This window comes from Hippoglossus stenolepis, chromosome 12 (genome assembly GCF_022539355.2).
Source record: "Hippoglossus stenolepis isolate QCI-W04-F060 chromosome 12, HSTE1.2, whole genome shotgun sequence".
Lineage (NCBI taxonomy): Eukaryota > Metazoa > Chordata > Actinopteri > Pleuronectiformes > Pleuronectidae > Hippoglossus > Hippoglossus stenolepis.
This window is the reverse complement of record NC_061494.1, coordinates 19,091,140-19,111,376: the sequence shown is the minus strand read 5'-3', so window position 1 is coordinate 19,111,376 and position 20,237 is coordinate 19,091,140. Positions and strand designations below refer to the sequence as shown.

The 20,237-nt window shown below is 43.9% G+C and overlaps 2 protein-coding genes across 10 annotated transcripts in view; one reads left to right on the top strand and one right to left on the bottom strand.

Moving 5' to 3' along the window:
• The first annotated feature begins 32 nt into the window (after positions 1-32).
• Positions 33-2,350, top strand: hint1 (histidine triad nucleotide binding protein 1). Its single transcript, XM_035172029.2, has 3 exons — positions 33-191; positions 1,732-1,836; positions 2,017-2,350. Exons 1-3 carry the CDS (start codon positions 81-83, stop codon positions 2,179-2,181), a joined length of 381 nt encoding a protein of 126 aa, XP_035027920.1. The 5' UTR covers positions 33-80; the 3' UTR covers positions 2,182-2,350.
• A 69-nt stretch (positions 2,351-2,419) lies between these two features.
• cep170aa (centrosomal protein 170Aa) overlaps positions 2,420-20,237 on the bottom strand; it is a 36,127-nt gene continuing 18,309 nt past the window's right edge. For 3 of the 9 annotated variants that reach the window (XM_035172020.2, XM_035172019.2, XM_035172027.2), the window contains 15 exons: positions 18,316-18,489; positions 17,759-18,064; positions 12,691-13,044; positions 12,277-12,563; positions 10,753-10,845; positions 9,785-9,902; positions 8,043-9,581; positions 7,808-7,858; positions 6,579-6,843; positions 6,170-6,401; positions 5,675-5,842; positions 5,478-5,566; positions 5,261-5,354; positions 5,117-5,168; positions 2,420-4,965 (listed from right to left, as the gene is read on the bottom strand). In XM_035172020.2, coding sequence (XP_035027911.1) covers positions 4,637-4,965; positions 5,117-5,168; positions 5,261-5,354; positions 5,478-5,566; positions 5,675-5,842; positions 6,170-6,401; positions 6,579-6,843; positions 7,808-7,858; positions 8,043-9,581; positions 9,785-9,902; positions 10,753-10,845; positions 12,277-12,563; positions 12,691-13,044; positions 17,759-18,064; positions 18,316-18,489 — 4,151 coding nt within the window. In that variant the 3' untranslated portion in view covers positions 2,420-4,636. The remainder of the gene's footprint in view (positions 4,966-5,116; positions 5,169-5,260; positions 5,355-5,477; positions 5,567-5,674; positions 5,843-6,169; positions 6,402-6,578; positions 6,844-7,807; positions 7,859-8,042; positions 9,582-9,784; positions 9,903-10,752; positions 10,846-12,276; positions 12,564-12,690; positions 13,045-17,758; positions 18,065-18,315; positions 18,490-20,237) is intronic. The other 6 variants (XM_035172023.2, XM_035172021.2, XM_035172025.2 and 3 more) reach the window with 6 other exon arrangements.

Here is a 20,237-nt window from a genome sequence, read left to right as displayed (position 1 = left end):
ATCAGGGCGGACTTGTAAAAATGACGCGTTTCTGTAGTCAAAGCGCGTGCGGTAGTAGTTCTGCTCTCATCTGCGGCAACATGGCTGACGAAACGGCGAAAGCACAGATCGCTCAGCCGGGCGGAGACACGATATTTGGTAAAATCATACGCAAGGAGATTCCCGTGAAGCTCCTGTATGAGGACGAGCAGGTAGGCGTTCGATTTTTACACCGAGAGGAGGTTTGCGTGTAAAGAGTGTCACGTGGGCAGCGGGCACTGCAGTTAAGCTAGCTGGCGTTAGCTCTGCGCTAAAGTATAGAAGTGTGCAGTTCATAGTTTGCACACTGAGCACAGAAAGTAGTTTAATGCAGAGGAGGCAGTGGGAAGTAACATTGCATGAGACCCATGTTCCGTTTGCAGCTACTTCACATCTGCACACAGCTGGATCTCCACCTGACTATGACTCTGGGCCACGTCCCGTTTCCTGCAGCTAAACCCTGCATCAGGACCAGAATCCGGTTTTATTGCCAAGCAGGTTTACACATGCAAGGAATTCTCTGTGGTTATTATTTGTGCAAGTATAAATATAAAGATAGGAAACAAAAATTTGACATAAAAATACTTTTTGTGCAGAATGTTGTGAGTAAACACCAGAGACTGGATTGTGCCAAGTGGAGCTCATTAATTTGTTATTGTTCATGTGGTCTGTGGAATGAAACCAGTCAGAACTGGGTCACTGCAGGAATCTAATCTTTAAATGTGAAGCCACCGGTTTCATATTTAGACATAATAATAACTTATATTTGTATAGCCTTCAAGGGACCTTAGTTTACATATTTGACATATTTAAGGTGTCATAGTCAAAGACAATGACAGATAATATCAGACCAGGGCATATTCATATAGTTTTGGTTTCCCCTGCACTGTATTCATGCATTGTTAAATTTAAACACTTAGAAAAGGAGTGGACGTGTGACGCAGCTCCACAGATCATCCACACTCATGAGGTTATAATCAGGAAATACTGGTCCGGTCAGATTGTTGACAACAAGCTGACATGTGACATAATACAACACTGCTTTAAAACTGTGCAAGAGAGAAAAGAAAAATATCTGCAGTGTAGATAGCCTCGTCATGATGTGTAGTGGTTACTATGGTTACTGCACCAGGGTAGCTTCAGATGATGTATAAGTGCACGGTGGCATCTGGACTTGCTTGTGTTTCTTGAAGACATCTCACCTAAAAGGCCTCTTGGGTCCTTGGTGTCAGTGGCTGTTGACCCACCCTGCTATTCTAGGAGCCACCCAAATTGGGGTGTGGTTGGGTGTTGAGCTGCCTGGGGAGAGAACGCAGGAGTGGATTTGTAGGAGGCTGAAAGTCGGGTGATTATTTTTCCACGTTGGCAAAGATGGCTACTGTCCCTCCTCTTTCAAGCCATCTGTCCTCTCTCTTGCATCTTTGAGAGTCTGAATGCAACACAAAGATGCATAAATATGCTGTGTGTGTGTGTGTGTGTGTGTGTGTGTGTGTGTGTGTGTGTGTGTGTGTGTGTGTGTGTGTGTGTGTGTGTGTGTGTGTGTGTGTGTGTGTGTGTGTGTGTGTGTGTGTGTGTGTGTGTGTGTGTGTGTGTGGACCTAACACATAAACTTCTAAAGTGCCAGTCAAGGTACAGACCGAGTATTTATTGCATTTGTCACATCTGTCTGCAGAGGCTGACTTCTTCCTCTGAATTTGTTCTTCTGTGTTTCAGTGTGTAGCCTTCCCTGATATTTCTCCTCAAGCTCCCACTCACATCCTCGTCGTCCCTAAAAAGCCAATCGTTCAGCTGGCACAAGCAGAGGAGACGGATGCTGCAGTGAGTGTGATCCCTTTTACTTTTTGTTTTGTCTAACAACTTTCTATCAGTGGCCACTAGATGGCATCCTTTACAGCCAACGTAATGCTTGTCTGAACATCTAGTCCTTCATGTTTATTTGTGTCTGTTTGCTTTTCCACTGCGGAGTCATTCATAAATTCTTCTCTCTCTGTCTCTCAGTTGTTGGGCCACTTGTTGATAGTCGCCAAAAAGTGTGCTCATGATGCGGGTCTGTCCAACGGCTACAGAATCGTCATCAATGACGGGTGTGATGGAGGCCAGTCCGTCTACCACATCCACGTCCACGTCCTGGGTGGACGCACCATGAAGTGGCCCCCTGGCTAACCTCCGCCACCCGGCACAGATCCATCCTGCCATCCTGTGCATGTCTGTTAGTCTGCAAACAAGCACTGTTCGATTTAGACTAAATCAAGTTGCATGTGAAACTTGACGTCACGTGTCAAAGGAAACCTGGGAAATCACTCATAGTAATAAAATACACTTCACAACAACAGAGAGAGTCGTGTTTTCTTGCTCTTGAATTGAAATGTTCAGTGTCCAGTCAAGTGAGAACAGAAACAAGTGAATGGCTCTGTTTTTATTAACAGTAAGAAACAATGCAGATAGTTGAACAAATATAAAACACATGAAACATCCACAAAATATTAAAACAAAAATAAATAAATAAAATGGTGTCTTTTCTTTACAAAAATGCCGAGAGAAAAAAACTGACACGGATCAGATGACACGTAGAATTTAACAAATAAACATGTACCTAGCATTCACAGTCCCCTAATTACAGTTTTTTTACTTTCTTTTTAACTTTTTTTTGATAAAATGGGACAATTAACACAATTAGAAGCTTTGTACAGACAGAATAGTTCCAGAGAGGAAAGGCAGTCACTTCAGATTTTCATTTATCAAACCACGTGACATTTGACGCAGCCTCTCACCGTTTCTTCACTATTTTTGTATGAAAACAAAAAAAACAATCTGATGTGCAAAATAAGATTTTTTTTTTTTTAGACAGCTACATCTTTTTTAGATCTTTTAATCAATGCCCTGCTCTAGTCAAAATGGGCACTTTGAGGCATTGAAAGACATTGTACAGTAGACGGAGAAGGAAATGAACTTGTATTCTGGTACCTAATTTCTGAGAAAATCTACTAACACACTGCCTTTAAGTCATCTTACTCTAGGACACAGACGAGAAGCTGGAGAGAGAAAATGAAGAGTCCCTGTGAAAATAAGGGAAGAGTTGATGAGAAAGAGTTTCACTTTACTGTTTGTAATTCTAACCTCACCCACTGGTTGAAACAGAACAAAGCACCTTCTGTAAATACACAGATTTAGTTTATCACCTCTGCCAAAGAGGTAATTACGTTTTCACTCCTCTTCATTTGTTTGTTTGTGTCGGCAGGATTACGCAAAAACTACCGAACAGATTTCCACAAAACTTGGCAGCAGGATGGGAAAGTGTGAGTTAAAGAAAACGTGACTAAGAAGTACAAAAAAGCCAATTGGAAATCATAGGATACTCGAGTGGGCTTTCTATAGCAAAAGGCTAAGAGCTGTGTCACAGATATGGCAGCGATGACTAAACTAGTGGTTCAATATATGAATCCATGATTTGTTGACTGACATTCAGAGAAAAAAGGTGAACTTCCATCTCAAATTTACAATATGAACTGAACTGTCCGCTTTTGCACAACAGATGAATTTCAAGATGGCTCTACTGTCTGAAATTGACAGGGTCAAGAAAATGGTGAACTTTGGTAAGTGATAATTTAGGCTGAAAATGATCATTGGTTTCCCAAAGGCTGTTACTATTCAGTTTCAGTGAGATCGACACAGACTTTTGATCTCTGTCCAGTACATGCTACTAAAGCGACAAACATTTTTTTCCAACTACTGGGAGGGAAAGGAAAGGGAAGGAGAGAGTAAAAGACAACTGGTGAAGGAGGCACTACAAGTCCTGGTCGATGATGATTCAATGGACGGACAGTTAGTCGTGAAATGTATAAAACTTTTGTAACTCTGCTAAATTTGTGAACGGATTCAGGACTGTTTATGTACTTTATCAGGGTGGTTACTTAAGGCTGCTGAAATATTCTGTGTACTAAAGAAGAGCTAATAAATTATTGCAGTGTTGCATTTCGTCATAGTTTAAATAAAACATCTTTTGTGAGTGTTATGTTACAATGCATTCTGTTCGTCTGAAATTACTGTATTAAAATCTTAAAAGTTGTCTGGTATATTATTTGATGGGACACGGGGGTTTACACTGCTACTATCGAGGATGTGTTTTAAGGCATGCCCTCAGTTTGGGTGGGGTCCTGACACGTGGAGAAGGCCAGAGGAGAAGACTGGAGGGAGAGTGGAGACTGTACAGCCACAGAGATCTGTCCACTGAGAGAGCCGTCAGGTAGCGTTATGTCCATCTTGAGGTCGGGTTGGCCGATAAGCGTGAAAAGGTTGGAAAGCTCACATGACAAATATCCAAATCAGTCACGGGTCAGTTTCTGTTCAGGGTACATCCATGGTGCCTCATTTGGGGTTTAGCCAGTCGAGTGGAAAGTTGAAGCACTTCTCTGGTCTCATCTGGCAACACTTCTGCAAAAATTATCTCGGTTTTGTATCCATAATGCTAGAGTGGTATAGTCAGCAGAATGGCAACTGTTCTGGCAAAAAAAAGTAAAATACCTGCCTCCTTGCTGTTAACACTGATTTATGAGCCACCAGAACTGCAGTCCAGACTCATGTTTATTCACATAACCTGGATTTCAGGGAAAGTTCAAGTTCACTTCTGTGCGATGGCCTCCTCTCCACTCGGCCGTATGCGCGCGAAGTGCATTCCGACTCCTGTTAACCCCAGACCCACAATGGGCTCTCGAGCAGTTTCCTCTTTGCTGGCAGATGAAGCCTGAACCCTGGCGGAGGCTGTTGATCCTCCCGGCCCGGGGAGGATCTCCGGCAGTGATTCTTTGGCAGGGGTCACAGACCCAGGGCTGGTGGCAGAGGGGAAGGTTGTTTTGGCGGTTAGGGGCTTGGTAGGGGTGGTGGGGCTGGTCAGGCCGAGGCTGGCCAGGGCATCCAGTGTCCCATCTGGGTCAACCATGACATTGATCACTGAGAAAGAGAGAGGCACAAGTCAATGAAGTGAAGGCTTTGTGTTACAGTCACTGTACAATTACTGCAAAAAGAAACTTTGGATTTAGATTCAGAATTTAAGAATGAAACCTTTTTGTTACTTTCTTTTCCTACAGGAACAAAATGTTACCTTGAAGCTGCTTTTCAACTCTCTTCAGTTCGAGCAGAATTGAGGAAATCTCCTGCGTGACGTGAATAAAAAAAGAAAGAGATTAGCTTCTTATGTCACTTTGCTTTACTGGTCATGATATATTGATCCGACAGACTTCTTTACCTTATTGGAGGTTTTCAGGAGCGGCATGTCACTCTCCGATCGCAGTTTGTTTTCAATTTCATCCCAGTTTCTGTCTTTATCCTTAAACAAAATCCTGTACAGAGGAGTAACAAAGAAGAGCACACGTGTTCACTCACAGAACAAATCAACACACTGGGACACTCAGGAATTGATGCACGGTATATACACATGTTTTAATATCACAAAGTGCACTTACCTGATTTTTCCTGCAGTTTTGTCGACAGAGTTTCTGATTTTACTGGACAGTTGAGAAACTGAATTGAGCAGCAAGCTGTCCAACACCGCCTGAACCAAGAGGAAAAATGAATTCACTGTGACATCTGACAGCCTGACAGTGTTTTAGTGAACTCTGCATGTTTGAATATTTGATTGATGTGACGTGTTGCCTCTCACCTCCTCCCGGTTCCAGGTCCGTCTCCTCAGAGCTCGGGGCTCCACGCGTTCAGGAGCATGGGGGCGGAGCTCCACTGGCTTACCGTTGATCTCCGGTGCCTTATTGGTTGAAATTACAGGCGGGATCTTCCTGAAGTTGAGGCTCTCATCAAACACCCGATCCACCAACTGGATACAAACAACAAATGAAGAAGAGGAAACTTACAGAAATTTCTATCCACTGTTAGTCCATTTTTCTATAATAGAGTTAATTTTTCTATAATAGAGTATAATAGAGTTAGTTATAATAGAGTAGAGATTTTAATCCTAAAAGAAGAATGAACAGGTAGATGAATTAAAGATTAGCAGAAGGGATTAATAAATGAAACCTCTCGCAGCAGATGCAAGCTGGTAAGTAGCAGAGAGGCCGTTTTGTCCAAGCAACACAGGAGGGAGGGCAAAATCATAAATGAAGCACACACAGTAAGAAAATGATAGAAGAAGAAAAACGGGCACCTTTCTCATGCTCTCCTCTATGTCCGGCTGCGTGGAACGTGCAGGGCCTACCTCTTCCCGAGTGTCGATAGCTGATCCCGGGGTGGTGGCGGCGGTGCTGACGGTGGTGCTGGGTGCCGTGCCGGATGAGCTGACCGAGTCAATCTCGCCGGCCACGTCGTGGATCTCACGAGCCAAGACGGCCAAGTCCTTAGCCAGGTCCTGGCTGATCCTACGCACACAGGGGAATAACCTGTTTACCATCAGACAGGGTTCTTTAGGAATCAGCACAGACATCTGATTGAACAATTGAAACTTGAATACAAAACCAATAATCAAACATACACATCAAGATAAAAGTTAAACCATCAAGGACGGTTACAACATCAATTAACAGATCAGTCTAATTCAGATCAGCACAGATCAATACCTGGCTATCTCCTCGCTGTGCGCGGTCCAGTCCCTGATGTACTCCTCCTGCTCTTTCATGCGGTGTTTCATCCCCGGACCCGTCGTCACGCCAGCGCCTGGACTCGCGGCGGTGCTGAGCCTTGAGCTGCGGTGCGGGACGAGGTGATGAGGCCGCACGTGGGAGCGTCCTCCGTGCTTCGGAGAGTTCCGGTTGGAGCCGAACTCTTCCTCTGAGGTGGAGCCATACTCCGGTGGCAGACGTCTCCATCTGCTGCTACTGGACACTGTGATGGTAACGGCAGGGAAAGACAGACGTCAGTTAATATTGCAGTGATTCATTCCATTTTAACAGCTATTACTCATGAAGTTAATAATGAGCTGGTGAACATGAGAGGATTTGTTACCAAAGGAATCCCCCAGCAATAACTACTTTACTCTGACAAAACTCAAAAAAATGGGAGCAATAAATAACAAATATTATAGTGAGTAAAAGCATCTCTTTTTTGGTTTAGTTATTGTTAATGGACATGTAAAATAAAACCACACTGAAAACAATAGAAACAGCAGCAAACAGAGACTACTTGAGTTCATCTAAAAACTCCCCAGGCAGCCAAAACAAATGCTTCAAACAACATAAAATCTTGAAGAGCCAGGACGTGTTAATCAGCTTCAAATCCATGATGAGACAACGCCATGCTCTATCAGTCTCTCAGGAGTAAAACGGGACAAGATTAAAGTGTCTTGAATAGAAATTGAAACAACGTGCATGGGGCATTTTTCCAAAACCAAAAACCTCTAGCTCAGGGGTTTTGTAGTTGTAAAATGTTTTACTAAAAAAGGAGTGAGTAGAGCATTTGGGTCTTCACATTACATGATGGATTTAAGGAGGGAGACAAAGTTAGCACTGCAACATATGCTAGAGCTGGGTCATTGCACTTCAACTTTACTCAGTGAAACCTTTCTTTTATACTACAAGCTATACTTTTAAATTTACATGTGAAAAATATATTTTAAATTCAAGTATGTATTATTCTTAACAAAGGACTTTACATAAGCTGAAATTCCTTGTGTATCTATCACCTTTCAACTAGTCAAGTCAAAATTGGATAGAAAAACTATTCACGCTAACATGAACAATCTGCTTTTTCCTTTTAGTGAGATTGGTGGCAGCTTCTATTGGTGTGACCCAGGTCTGACACACAAACACACACACGGTCCTAGCAAGGCTCTACAGTTCTGGTACAGTACCCATCAGCTCTTCCTCTGCATCACCACCCTCAGGTTCAGGCTGAGAGCTCTCTGGACGATGAAAACCAACGCACAAGACGGTCACAACACAGGTGAAATGTTTGAAGACAAATGTTTGCATGATGACACAGTAATGAGGTATACAATGATAGAAGCCTAAGGTAAACAAACTTTTCCTCTTCTCCTTTTTCCTATAATATTGGAACAAATCTAAACAGGTTGTCTGAGTGCTCACCTGTGGGCGAGCAGTATCCAGCTGAAGTGGTCTTAGGTTTGGTCTCGTTCAGTTTGGACACGCTGTTGGCCCTCATCCTGGGTGTCAGTCTGCTCTCCGTGGGCGTGGATGAGCGCAGACCCAGACGCAGAGCGGTCTCAGCCGACAGGCGTGGCGAAGAGGTGGAGCTCCGGGTCATTGTACATTCAGAGTCACTGCGGGCTGAGATGGAGCCCAGACGGGTCCTGCGCGGCTGAGCCAGCATGTCCAGTCGAGACAACCCCTTCCGACCAGACGGCGGCTTAGAGGTGGAGCTGGTGGTGGACACCTCAGAGGCCACAGACACCCTGTCTGCATCAGCCAGGTCCGTGTCAGATGTATCCCCCAGCCGTGCTCGGCGAAGAAGGGAGGCTCTTGTAGGCCTTGGCTGTGGCAGTGAGGCCTGCTTGTTCATGGAGGAGGCTGTGCCTGCCTGGAGCGTGCGGCTGGTTTTGGAGGAACCACTGGTGGAGTTCTTGGCAGACCTGCTATCGTGTTTGGAATGGAGGGCATCATCGAAGCCACGTCCATGCCCCAGCGGCCCAGAATAGGTCTCCTGGTCTGAGGAGAGGATATCAGAGATGGGGAATGAAGAAGTCAGATCATCATCAGTGAGATCCTGTGAAGGTTGACGGGCTCTGGAGGAAGCTGAGGATGGCTGAACAGAGCGTCGTGCATCAGTCCGGCTTGTCGTCTCCACAGTTCTTGGTTTAGTCTTCCTGTCCAAGCGCTCACGGGCACTTACATTGGTGACGCTGGTCTTGGAAGCAGTGCTCACGTTGCTCTTCTCCCGGTGCATGCTGCTAAAGGAACGTCGTTTTTGTCCACTACCAGCTTTCCTTTCTGCCTCTCCTGCTGCATGACTAGCTGTACTGGCTGTGTCTACATCTGACTCTGGAGAGATAGAGTCAGACCGGAGGGGGAAGCCAGTACCTGAACTTTTACTACCCTTCTGGTCTAGTTTGTTTTCATCTCTCAGTTTGGCCTCCAGGAATGCCATGACAGCTTCAGTGTCTTTGAGGAGTGTAGCAGTATCCATGCTACTCACAGAGTCACTGCGTTCGCGCCCATTGCCGCCTCTGTTTATGTGTGGGATGAGCTCTGCAGGGACATTAGCGCTGGGCTTCTCAATAGTGAAGCTGCCCTGGCGTACTAGAGGCTTCCCTGACTTGTCTTCTCCTGACCCTCCTCCTTTCCTCTCCTGTGACCTCTTTCTCCGCTCCGAGCTGCCAGAGTTTCGAAGAGGAGCTTTGGACGGAGAGGAGGTGGAGCTTTGTTTACGTTTACTTGTCATCTCACTGCCTTGCTTGGGAGTTGGAGACGCCCCGTCTCCCTTGTTCTCTTTTTCCTGTGGTTCAGTGTCCTGTTTCTCCCCAATCTCAGACCTCAGCGCTTTGGTGCTGGTTTTAGCCCGGGGGTCATCCAGAGGGAGCTGAGGCAGGGTCCTGCGCTTGCGGTCGGTCAGACTGGAGGAGGATTCGCCTCTGCTGAGGGATGCACCGGACTCAAAGGCATCAACTCCTGAAGAACAAAAAGAAAAACTCAGCTAACTGAGATGCAAGATTCATATAATTTAGAAGCACATTAAAGGGATTTCAAATGGAGCTTTAAATTGAACATGCTTTTAGGTTTGGGACATTTTGAAGGAAATAGTTTATTTGAAAACTTACAATGAACATTTAATTTAGGCCTGTTCATACTCTGATAGTCAAGTGACACTGTACCTTGCTCTTTGTGCACAAAGGCTGCCGTCTCTCCTCCCGACCCCTCTGGGTCTGTCCTGGTGTGATTGGCAGCTAGACTGGCCCACTGAGAGACCCAGCTCGAGTCTCCAAGAAGAGCCTGGGGGCACAAGAGAGGGAGGTGAGGGGTGGAGCGACAAGAGAAATGGAGACAGGGGTGAGAAAAACAATATACAATTATGAGTTCATCTGAAATGTAATACATGATGATGAAGAAGATTTATTTAGAGAGAATGAACGGTATTAGTATTACGACAAAGTCATGTATTTGTATTTTACATGGAAATCAAAATCTGTCTAGTTTGAAACTCCTTGGGAGCCTCAATCTGATTCTACTTTTAGACATTCACATTCTTATTAAAGTCCACATTAATCACTCTTGATTACCTTTCAAGACAGTTTTAAGAAAAGCTGAACGGTTGCTCATTTCATTTACAGAAAGGGTGTAAAAGACTTTCAGTGCTCGTACGCAGTCCCCTCCCCTCAGTCTTGTGAAATGGCCTGAGGGCTGAGCATGTGTCTCCTCATCTTAGTATGATCTAGGTCAGTCTCTGGTAAGACTAGCCTACTCCCATTAACAGGCTAGAAGAGTAGTGGTCAAAACATGGGAGTGTTGATGAAACACAGCCATGAATCTTAGTTTCCCGCTCATGGAGTCTTTTAATACACTCGACTATGAGTCATAATGACACATAGGGAGTCAGAGGTCACACAATGGGATTTACCATATACAAACTAATTAATTATTATCATTATTAAATTATACGAATTAATCATCTTGGGAAATGTCAGTAATGTTGTGATGGAGACGCTGGTGTATGGGTGAACATCTGTCGTGCAGAGAAATGCAGATAGAGAAAGAAAGAGGAACATGGGAGAAATAAACTAAAGATTTTAAAGAAGTAGAAAAATAACCTGGACACATAATCTGTTAAAGAACAGTTTTCTACCTCTTTGCCCGTCTCTCTGGTCTCCTTTCCTTTTCCTTCTCCTTTCAGGTCGGAGAGAAGAGAGGAGTCTTGGTTCTGCTGAACACCGAACACCTAAAAACAGTTGAAATAGAAGAAAGAAACAAAAGCGATCAATGGGGCAAAAGATTATCCTAAAGTACAATGCCTGCAATTATGTATGTATGTAGTGTCATGATGTGAAATTACTCTTTATTCTGTTAGAAGCACTGTAGCACACTTTATAATGAAAATGAAGTGCCCTTGTGAGATATAAACACTTTGTTAATATTATTCTACAGTCCTCTTGATGAACAAAAGTGAACTGGACAGCCAGATGAAGATGCTGTTGAATTAAAACAACAATCTGCACTTGATAGTTGAGCACCATGGCAACGAACACACACGCACATGCACACACACACACACACGCACACACACACACACACACACACACACACACACACACACACACAAGAGCGGACAGACTGTGAGCAGTGTGCCAATTAGTGTCAGTTAATTACAGGAATTAACATAACAATACTTCCAGTTTTGGATGTAATGCACTCAGACTAACACTGACGAGAAATACACCCCACTAATTATATCCCTGCTCCTCTGAACATAACACCTGTATAGAACATGTAAATGTAAACGTACCACTGCAAGAGGATGTTTAGTAAAGTTTAAATTATGTCTGAGTGTCCAATAAACTTTATTGGACATTTAAGGACGTTCTTTTTAATTCCTACATTACTTGTAATGATGCCCAAAAGTAACGTTTATTAAATCTTCCCTAAAACAAACACAACTATCTCTCTCTCTCCTCTCTCTCTCTCTCTCTCTCTCTCTCTCTCTCTCTCTCTCTCTCTCTTCTCTCCTCTCTCTCTCTGTCTCTCTGTCTCTCTCTCTCTCTCTCTCTGTCCCATTCAGTCATGTGTTCTGTGACCTTCACAGAGCTCTGTACAGGACAGAGGCAACGGTAGTTGTGATGATAGTTGTTCTGCCTCCCTGGAGCCTCGTTTGATAAAGCAGGACAGTGCTTGATGGAGCAAGTCTCTCATGGCTATTACAGAAGCATTAGGTTTACCAGGGAGGCGGAGAGGATGGAGTGGAGGGTAACAGAGAGATCGTAGGTTTGTTTTAGTGGAAAAAAATTAAATAGTCTCAGGTGACTTGCTAACCTTGAAAGTGCCATTAAAAGAGGTCATAAAAGACTATTACATTCTCTATGGTCTGTTTGTGTTGGGTCGAATTCTTCACTTTATAGTCACTGCAGAATAACTCTAAGTGATAATCAATGATAATTCAAATACTTTAATTACTAGTAATAAATATAAACGGATTTAATGAATTATTCACCCTCTTTGTAGGAAAATAATGCAAAAGCAAATTTTCAATCTTTCAGTAGTTTCCAAATACATGACATAATGTTGTAAACTAAAAACATTGCAGTCAAGACAAGGTTTGTGTACAGAAGCAGTCCCACTTGGGAAGGTAGTGGCTGACATCTGTCTACATTCCTACCTTGTCTATCATGCGCCTGGCCTCCTCTTCCTCTGGGTTCCTGTTCTCCAGTTCGATAGTGTAGGTCCCCTTATCACTGTGGTCATCCTCTGCATCTCTAGCTGTCCCTGCTCCTCTCCCCACGACTGAGTTGTCCTCACTGGGGCTGGTGGGGCTCCCTGTCGCCAGCCCGGTACTGACTGAGCTCCGACCGATACTCAGGTCCTCAGACCTCTGCTTGAGCAGCACACGGGCAGCGGTAGGAGCCCCGGCAGTCACTGTGGCCGGTATTGGAGCTGGGGTTTTACCTAGCAGGAACAAGCAGAAAAACATCTATTAGAAAAAAAACTGATTAAATGTCAAAGGTGGTCTCGATGTGAACGAATGACAAAGCTACTAAGTAACATGTTTAATTATTACTGCTTTTTTTGTTACCTGATTCTGAGGCCGTGGTAGCAGAGGTGGAAATGCTGAACACCTTAGGATGCGATGGAGGCTGAGGAAACAGTCCCTCTCCTCCAGCTCCTCCCCCCAGCAGGGGTGCAGTCTGGGAGAACGAATACGACCGGCGCTTGCGATGGTTTTCCTCGTCGTAGAACTCAATCATGAAGGCAGTGCGGGGGACAGATCTTTGGGACCCGCTCACTGTTACACTCCCACCTACTGCTCCTGCTCCCACGTGGCCTTGTGCGGCTTTCAGACGTTCCTCAAGGGCGAGGCGGCGGTTGGCAAAACGAAGGCCCACTCCATTTTCAGAGTCACTCTGGGTGCCATCTTCATGCTTGCTGCCTATGAGGGATATAGAATAAATGGCAGATTAATTACTACCTACCACGCACATTTTATTCAACAAAGCGCTTATTATCAAATGTTTCTTATGACACTTCATAACATACAACAGTAAAGTGGAAGTTTGTTTACCTGGGTTAGTTTTAAATCCTATTAACAACAACTGAGGCCCCAATACTTGTACTTATAACCTGTAGGATGTTACATTAGCCAACATTATAGAATTCATATTTTAACATGTGTAAACAATAAGCAAAGCATAGCAACAGGCAGCAGCTGTTGTACATCAACAAAGATACAATGCAGCAGTATTGTGCAGTACAACAATGTGTGTGGCTGTTAAATCTAATTCAATTAAGCAATCAAGAGAAGGATGCAGACAAACGTCCCATACTGACCACAGCATAGAACCACATCATCCTGGAAGCACTTCCATTGTGGACACAGCAACACGAAACAAATGTCTGGGAACCGTTACAGATCCAAATCTATAAACTTTCAGCTGAGGCCTGATTCTAATTAATCGACTGTCATAACAGATTGTAAATTCACAACGCCTGGCTCACCCACCACAAAACGGCTATTCCTACGTTTTCATGAGTCAGGGTCACATCAGCCTGTCCTCTCAGTGCGATGGCAGACAGAGTGCAACACTAATCCAGACATGCCACCCACACAGTTACTGGCCCTGCCTACTTCACTGACAGCAAGAGAGAGGGGGAGAGAGAGAGAGGGCAAAGAGGGGGAGGGGAGGACGAGAACTTGGAGGGGGAGTAGCAGGCTGGGTGTAAGATAGTGTGTAAGTGGTCGTGTGTGTGCATGGGGGGTGATGATGATGGGGTTTCAAGGATAGGAGGGGAGGTGACAGGAAAGAGGGGAAAGAAAAGGGGAGGGTGAACAGGGAGGGAGGCTGGGGGGAAAAGAGAAGGGTAGATTGGAAAGGGGAGAAAGTGGATTAAAAAGGACAATGGAGAAAACTGAGTAGAGAAAGGGGGAGTCTCTTAATTGCTGGACACTCAGGATACAGCGTTGTGCCACTAGAGTTGATGGTCATCCTACAATCAGCCAGTCAGTCAGTTCAGGAGCAAACAACAAGCCAGTCAGGGCATCAGAGAGAGGAGGGGATGAAACACCACGTGACTGGACTGTTGTGGATGAGCATCAGAAAACACTGAACCCACAAAAAAACCCTGCCCAGCGTCTGATCCAGACAAATATCATTTATATCGCAGCTCACTAGCAGAAAAATCATTAATTCAAGTGAATTCAAGTATTAACTCAACTTGGTGCACTGGAATGTTCATGCTGGAGAGACTATATAACTGATTTTTCACCATAGCTACAATGCGCAAGAGATAAGTTCCGAGAAGCTGACTTGTCCATTAGAAAAGAGAACATGCTGTACTGCTCTCATGGCTGAGCTGACCATAGTGGCTTGCCTGGGGATTGTTGAATCAGTGTGTTTTGATGTCACTGCACTTTTTGTCTTGCTAACCTGATCGTTGAAGGACAAAGTGTTGGGGAATAATGGCGGAAATTCATGGACTGTTCCACACTCGAAAATTAAACCATTTGACAAGGCGTGACAGTGGTCGAATTTAGAGGGAAGTGGTGTATCAGCATATCACATTATCACCGCAATAAGTATTTGCACTGTCTATTTATAGGGAGTATTCACTGATTTTAAACGATAATCAGTTTATCTGCCATAGTTAGTTCTACTCCATCAGTGGAATCAGTTGATTCATGTATTTGGTGGAGGAACTTTATCAAGTCTAAGAAATGTCACGAGGATTTGTCTCTGCTTGGGCTGCGAAACTAAAAAAAAGGAAATTGAAGAGTCTAGTGAAAGACAATATGCATAACAGGAATTGTAAGGTTGAATAGTATTGGAGCTTGACTCTCACAAGTCCTCCAGCATAGAACAATATTAATCACTGGTGTTCCCCCTTTCAACAGTCTTTCTCCACTGGGGTATCACAATGACTCTGTGGCCTTGGGCATATTCTGCAGCTCATTTGTCACATTCCACCAGCGCCCTCCTCCTCCAACCTTCCCTGACTTTTATCACCGGTTGAAATTTGATAAAGCATGCACTTCATTAAAGAGAAAGAAAAAGACGGCATACGAGGAACGAGAAAGGAAAGCAGCGGTGCGCTACAGTGGCTCGAGCAGATCAGCAGATAAGACCTTGAGATTGAGGCAGGTCTTTCATGCTATGTGCCCCAGACAAAGGAGCCGTTGGCAAAGGCCAGCAGAGAACAGAGGTGTCTGTGAGAGTCCAGTGCTCTGCCCCGCTCGCCCCACCATGACTCACAGTGGAGCTGGCCTCTGCCTCTGCCGCTGGCTGCATGCACACACACACACACACACACAGACACACACACATGAAACTGAGTACTCGACACAAGGATGCACTTACTTGACATGCATACACAGCTGCACAGGCAAACCTCAAATATACTGCGATCGTACAATACAGTGAAGTAGTAAAATACGCATATATAATATTCATGTTCAACCCTTGTCTATTTCTTAATTTCTTCCTGCTACTGCAAATAATATCAGTTGTGCATGAAGTAATTATCATTTATCAACTCACAGAAAATAATCTTTTCATATTAATAATTAAAAGATTATTAATCTCAAAATCTTTTCAGGTCAAACATTTAAATCCTTGCAATGATCAAAATCTTATTGGCAAGGAAAACGATCAGATTTTCAGATGTTACCACAACACACGCACGAGGGTTCATCTTCCAGAACTGATACTGACAGTTTAAAGATGAATCCTCTGCAATGCTCCATACAGCAAGAAAACAAAGACTCACCATACTGCTTAAAAATCAAGAGCCGTGGATCAGTTTCCTCGCCAAACCTCTGCCTCCCTCTCTGCCTAGTACCTCGATGACACACCCTACGCACATCTCACGTGCGTCCTCTCGCACATGCTGCGCTGCTGCTCTGCAGATCAGCACTGAGCATGTTTCAAACACACACAATCATGCAGCAAACACAGACTCGGCAAATTTCTGCCACACAAATGCACACAAGTCAGCGCTGAGACGAGCCTCTTGTACACGCTCCTGCAGCCATCACACACACACACACACACACACACACACACACACACACACACACACACACACACACACACACACACACACACACACACACACACACACACACACACACACACACACACACAGATGTTCACTGCGAGTTTTTGCCCTTTCTAAATATATATCTTTATTCTTTCTTTCCCTGCCATCATTTGCATCACTGTTTCTATAACAACTACTAAAAACTGCTCTCTCCCTCTTCTCAACTTCCCTTTCCACTCACACTGCAGTCCAGGCAACGAGCTTCTTTCTCTCTTTCTCTCACTCTCTCCCCACCTCCCTTTCTCCATCTTTGTCCAATCAACCTTTGCTGTTAATTGCTGCTCTCAGCATTACAGTGAGGTTCTCCTGCTGTCCTCGCTCTGTCACCCATCTCCTCCTTGTGCTTGTTTCACTGTACCTCAGCCGGCAGCTTTCCATATAACCGTCCACCTGTCCTCTATCCATCCCTCTTCATCCTCTCCCTCCCTCTATGCCCCCTTGATCATCCCTCCTTTTCCTTGTCTGTGGTTCTTCTTTGATTCCTTTAATCCATTTTGCAGGCTCTCTTCCTTCATCGACTAATCACCATCTCAAAGACTGCAGAGTCTAGCAGCCCCAAAGTCAGTCAGACATTCAGTTAGCACCACAGTCATCAATTAGGTGAGCCACTCTGTCAGCCAGTTGTCATGCATGTTCTGCTACGTCCATCTACTGAATTAGCTTCCCTGCCCTGCGCGGTTTCCTGACAGACTTCCACTTCCATCATCTCCTGGCTGCTGGTCCCTCCCCCATACATGTCAACAGCATCATAAATTGGCCTCCATTTAATTAACTCATGACCAGCGTGTAGTCTACCATAGCTTAGCATTAAACTTGAACTCTCTTTACTAACAGCATAAAGCCTAGCATGGCTTTGCTTTGTCTGGGCCTTTCTTACAAAAAACCCTGGCATGGTAAAAAGAGAACCAAGAACCATCACGACAAATGTGATCTACAGTCAGCAATTTCAAACCTTACCCCAAAGATACATAGCAACAAGCCCACAGAGATATACAGAGAAGATTCAGATGTGCACAATGACAATACGTAAGAAAATAAATCCAACAAAAAGCTGCATCTGAAGCGCTTCTAGTCAGGTATTAACTGCCGTGAAGTAGTACATGCATAGAGTATGTGCTCCTCACTGGATAATGTGTCTGTAAATGGTGAAAAAGTGAAATTCAATGGGGGCTGTGCTATGCTACTCATGCTAAGTCCTGTCATTGGCTGTCAGAGCACTAGAGGAGTAGATAGGGGTTTAAATGTTTCTGTCTGGTAGCTGCTAATCCCCCGGATTGGTTACCACAGCCAACAAGCCCTGCTCCTAACAAAGAGTCCACACAGTCTTCACATAGTTGAGGAACAGACAAATGGAAAATTGAGACAGTGTGTAAAATCATGTATTATTAAGGTGTGATCATTATTCTAGTTAAATAAGGGATAACTCAAAAGGAAATGTTATTGAAGAAGGGGAGTAAAGAAGGATGGACCAAATGAGAGAAGAACCGGGTACAGCAAAAACTTTTAAACAAGCTGTAGATATAGAGATATTAAAATAAAATAACCTCCACCTTTCAGTCTTTTGAGATGGACCGGCACGTCGCTCTTGATGCTCTTGCTGTCGTCCTCCGTTGACTCGCTGCGCACCAGAGTGGGGTCGTTCTGTGCCAGCCAATCGGCCACTTTGCTCTCTGATGCCATCATAGCCGCTTGAAGTGTGCTCAAGTCCCTCCCTCCTGCGCCTCCACTTCCTGCTCCGCTCTTCTTAGAGCGTGGTCTGTGGTGGTCAGCTGTGAACTTTGACACGTGGTCTTTGATGGTGACCTTCCCTGGAGAAGTGCTGTCAAACTCTATGGTGAAGGAGGCATGACCTTGAGCTGTGGAGCAGACATCGCAGTTTTGTTACTGTGTCAGTCAATAATACTAAATAAAAGAATGATGTGACGCTCTCTTAAAAAAATAGATGTGTAAATGTGACTTCTTGGTATAATCAAAAGCACATGGATGTTTTTCCAAATATAATAAAAAGTTGAAGATTGGTCGCTCTCTTTCTGCACAGGACACACAGTGACTAGTCACTTCTTTCTTTTTTTACAATAAATCGGAATAAATTAAAAACATATTTCACCTGCAGCGCTGAGAATGTTATTGCCCTCTGTGTCCTTAGTGGGAATCTCATGGATGCCGTTATCGGCCATGTGACTCTCCTTGGTAGGGATCTCACAGTATATGGAATCGTGGGCGGGGGACGCATGAATGCCGTCCTCTTGCGCCTTCTCCCCTCGACGTGCCTCTTGGCTCTCTGAGTTTAAAAAAAAACGTAAAAGCATTGGAAATTTTTATGATTTAAATTTTGTTGTTTGTGAGTGAGACTTTCATATTTGTAGCAAAGCAAGAAACTGTTTAATGTCCAACACAAAAAGTGAAACTACGTGTCATCCCTAAGCTTAGGAGTAGTTATAGGAATATTATCTTCTTCTATCCAAAATCTTGAAATCATGAAACTTACATTAATCAGTTGAATAAACATCCCAGTGCTGAAAAGCCACAGTGACAGATGATATCTAAGATTCAATATCAGAAGCTTGAAGTTAAAGGTCAACATATTATTTCAATCAGACTTACTGTCTCCTTCGTGGGGCAGACACACACTACAAATACAATGTAGACATACACATAGAAGTACGTTCTGTCTCTCTTTATCTCTCTGTCTTTTTCACTGTCTCTCAGAGATATAGTCACTGAGGACACTGTGTGCTCTGGTTCACTCACAAAATGAAGTGCTTATTTTCTCATCTGTTCATATTAACAAACAGAGCCTCTGTGGGGTCTGAATATGATAAATGATGCTCTCAGAAATTAGAGAGGCCATCTGCTTCATGTTGGGGAGCAAACGCAGGAACATATGGCAACTGGCAAACGAGGAACAAGAAACAGAAACTGACTTTGCAGAATACAATAACAAGAGAAAAAATAGTGAGTAATAGATTTTAATATATATATTTTAGATATATTTAAAAAATATGACTTAAGGACAAAGTGCAATCTTCTGAGAAACTGAATCCCTAAATTAAAAAGCCTGTTTTCCACTCGGAGTCGTCGTTGAAACAGGATCAGCGGATGCCAGCATAAGCTGCTCTGCAAGTTTGGGAGGATTTACAACATGGATTTTTAAAAAAAAAGGGGGGCAAATATGAGGTAGATTAAATATGTTGAATGATGTTCAAGATGCAATGACTGAACGGAGAAAGCAATACCACGCAAAACATTTTGAACTTTTATATATTGCGGCAGGACTGTGTTCACATTTCCTCTCTAAAGAAACTCAGGGGGGTTTAAAACAAAACCAAAACAACCATGTACACCATAAACCACGATATGGTGTCTCAATGTATTTGCTCCTTGCTTGAAATTAAAGTGACTAAACTTCCTGTATCTTACATAAGTCCGAGTATGTGTGAGTTTACATATCAGAGTTTCACGCATCTTGTCTGAGTTGCACCCATATGAATTTCTGTGAAAATGTTAAATCATGTTCATGAAGCTCTGAACTTCATAGTGTTTGTGTTTTTCATGACTGTCAACTACAAAGAAAATGTAAAACTTGCAACAGTCACAAAATGAAACAGCCAGTAACCAGTAGTTCTTCTCATTTGAGATTTAAATGTACTTGAGAGCTTAAGACTGTTAACTGAACACATAGTTCTCTAACTGGTAGTAAAGCAAGTGCAAAGTAAGTAGAGGTGCGACTAACACAAGTTGATTGAAACTGAAAGCTCTTTCCCAGCTCCATTAGCTGAAATATATTGAATTGAGAGTGATACTTACCGGGTAATAAGAGAGTGGTTAACTTATGATCGCTGCAGTGCGGAGTGAGAGAGGGGTCTGTTTGAACGATGGGTGGAGGAGTGTGTTTTGTGTGTTGGGAGGAATGGAGGGGAGATATGTGCAACGGCGTAACCCAATCAGCCTGAGTGACAATACCCAAGGGGAGGGGTGTAGGGGTGTAGGGAGCTCTGACAACACAGCCTATTCAGTGGGAAGGAGGAG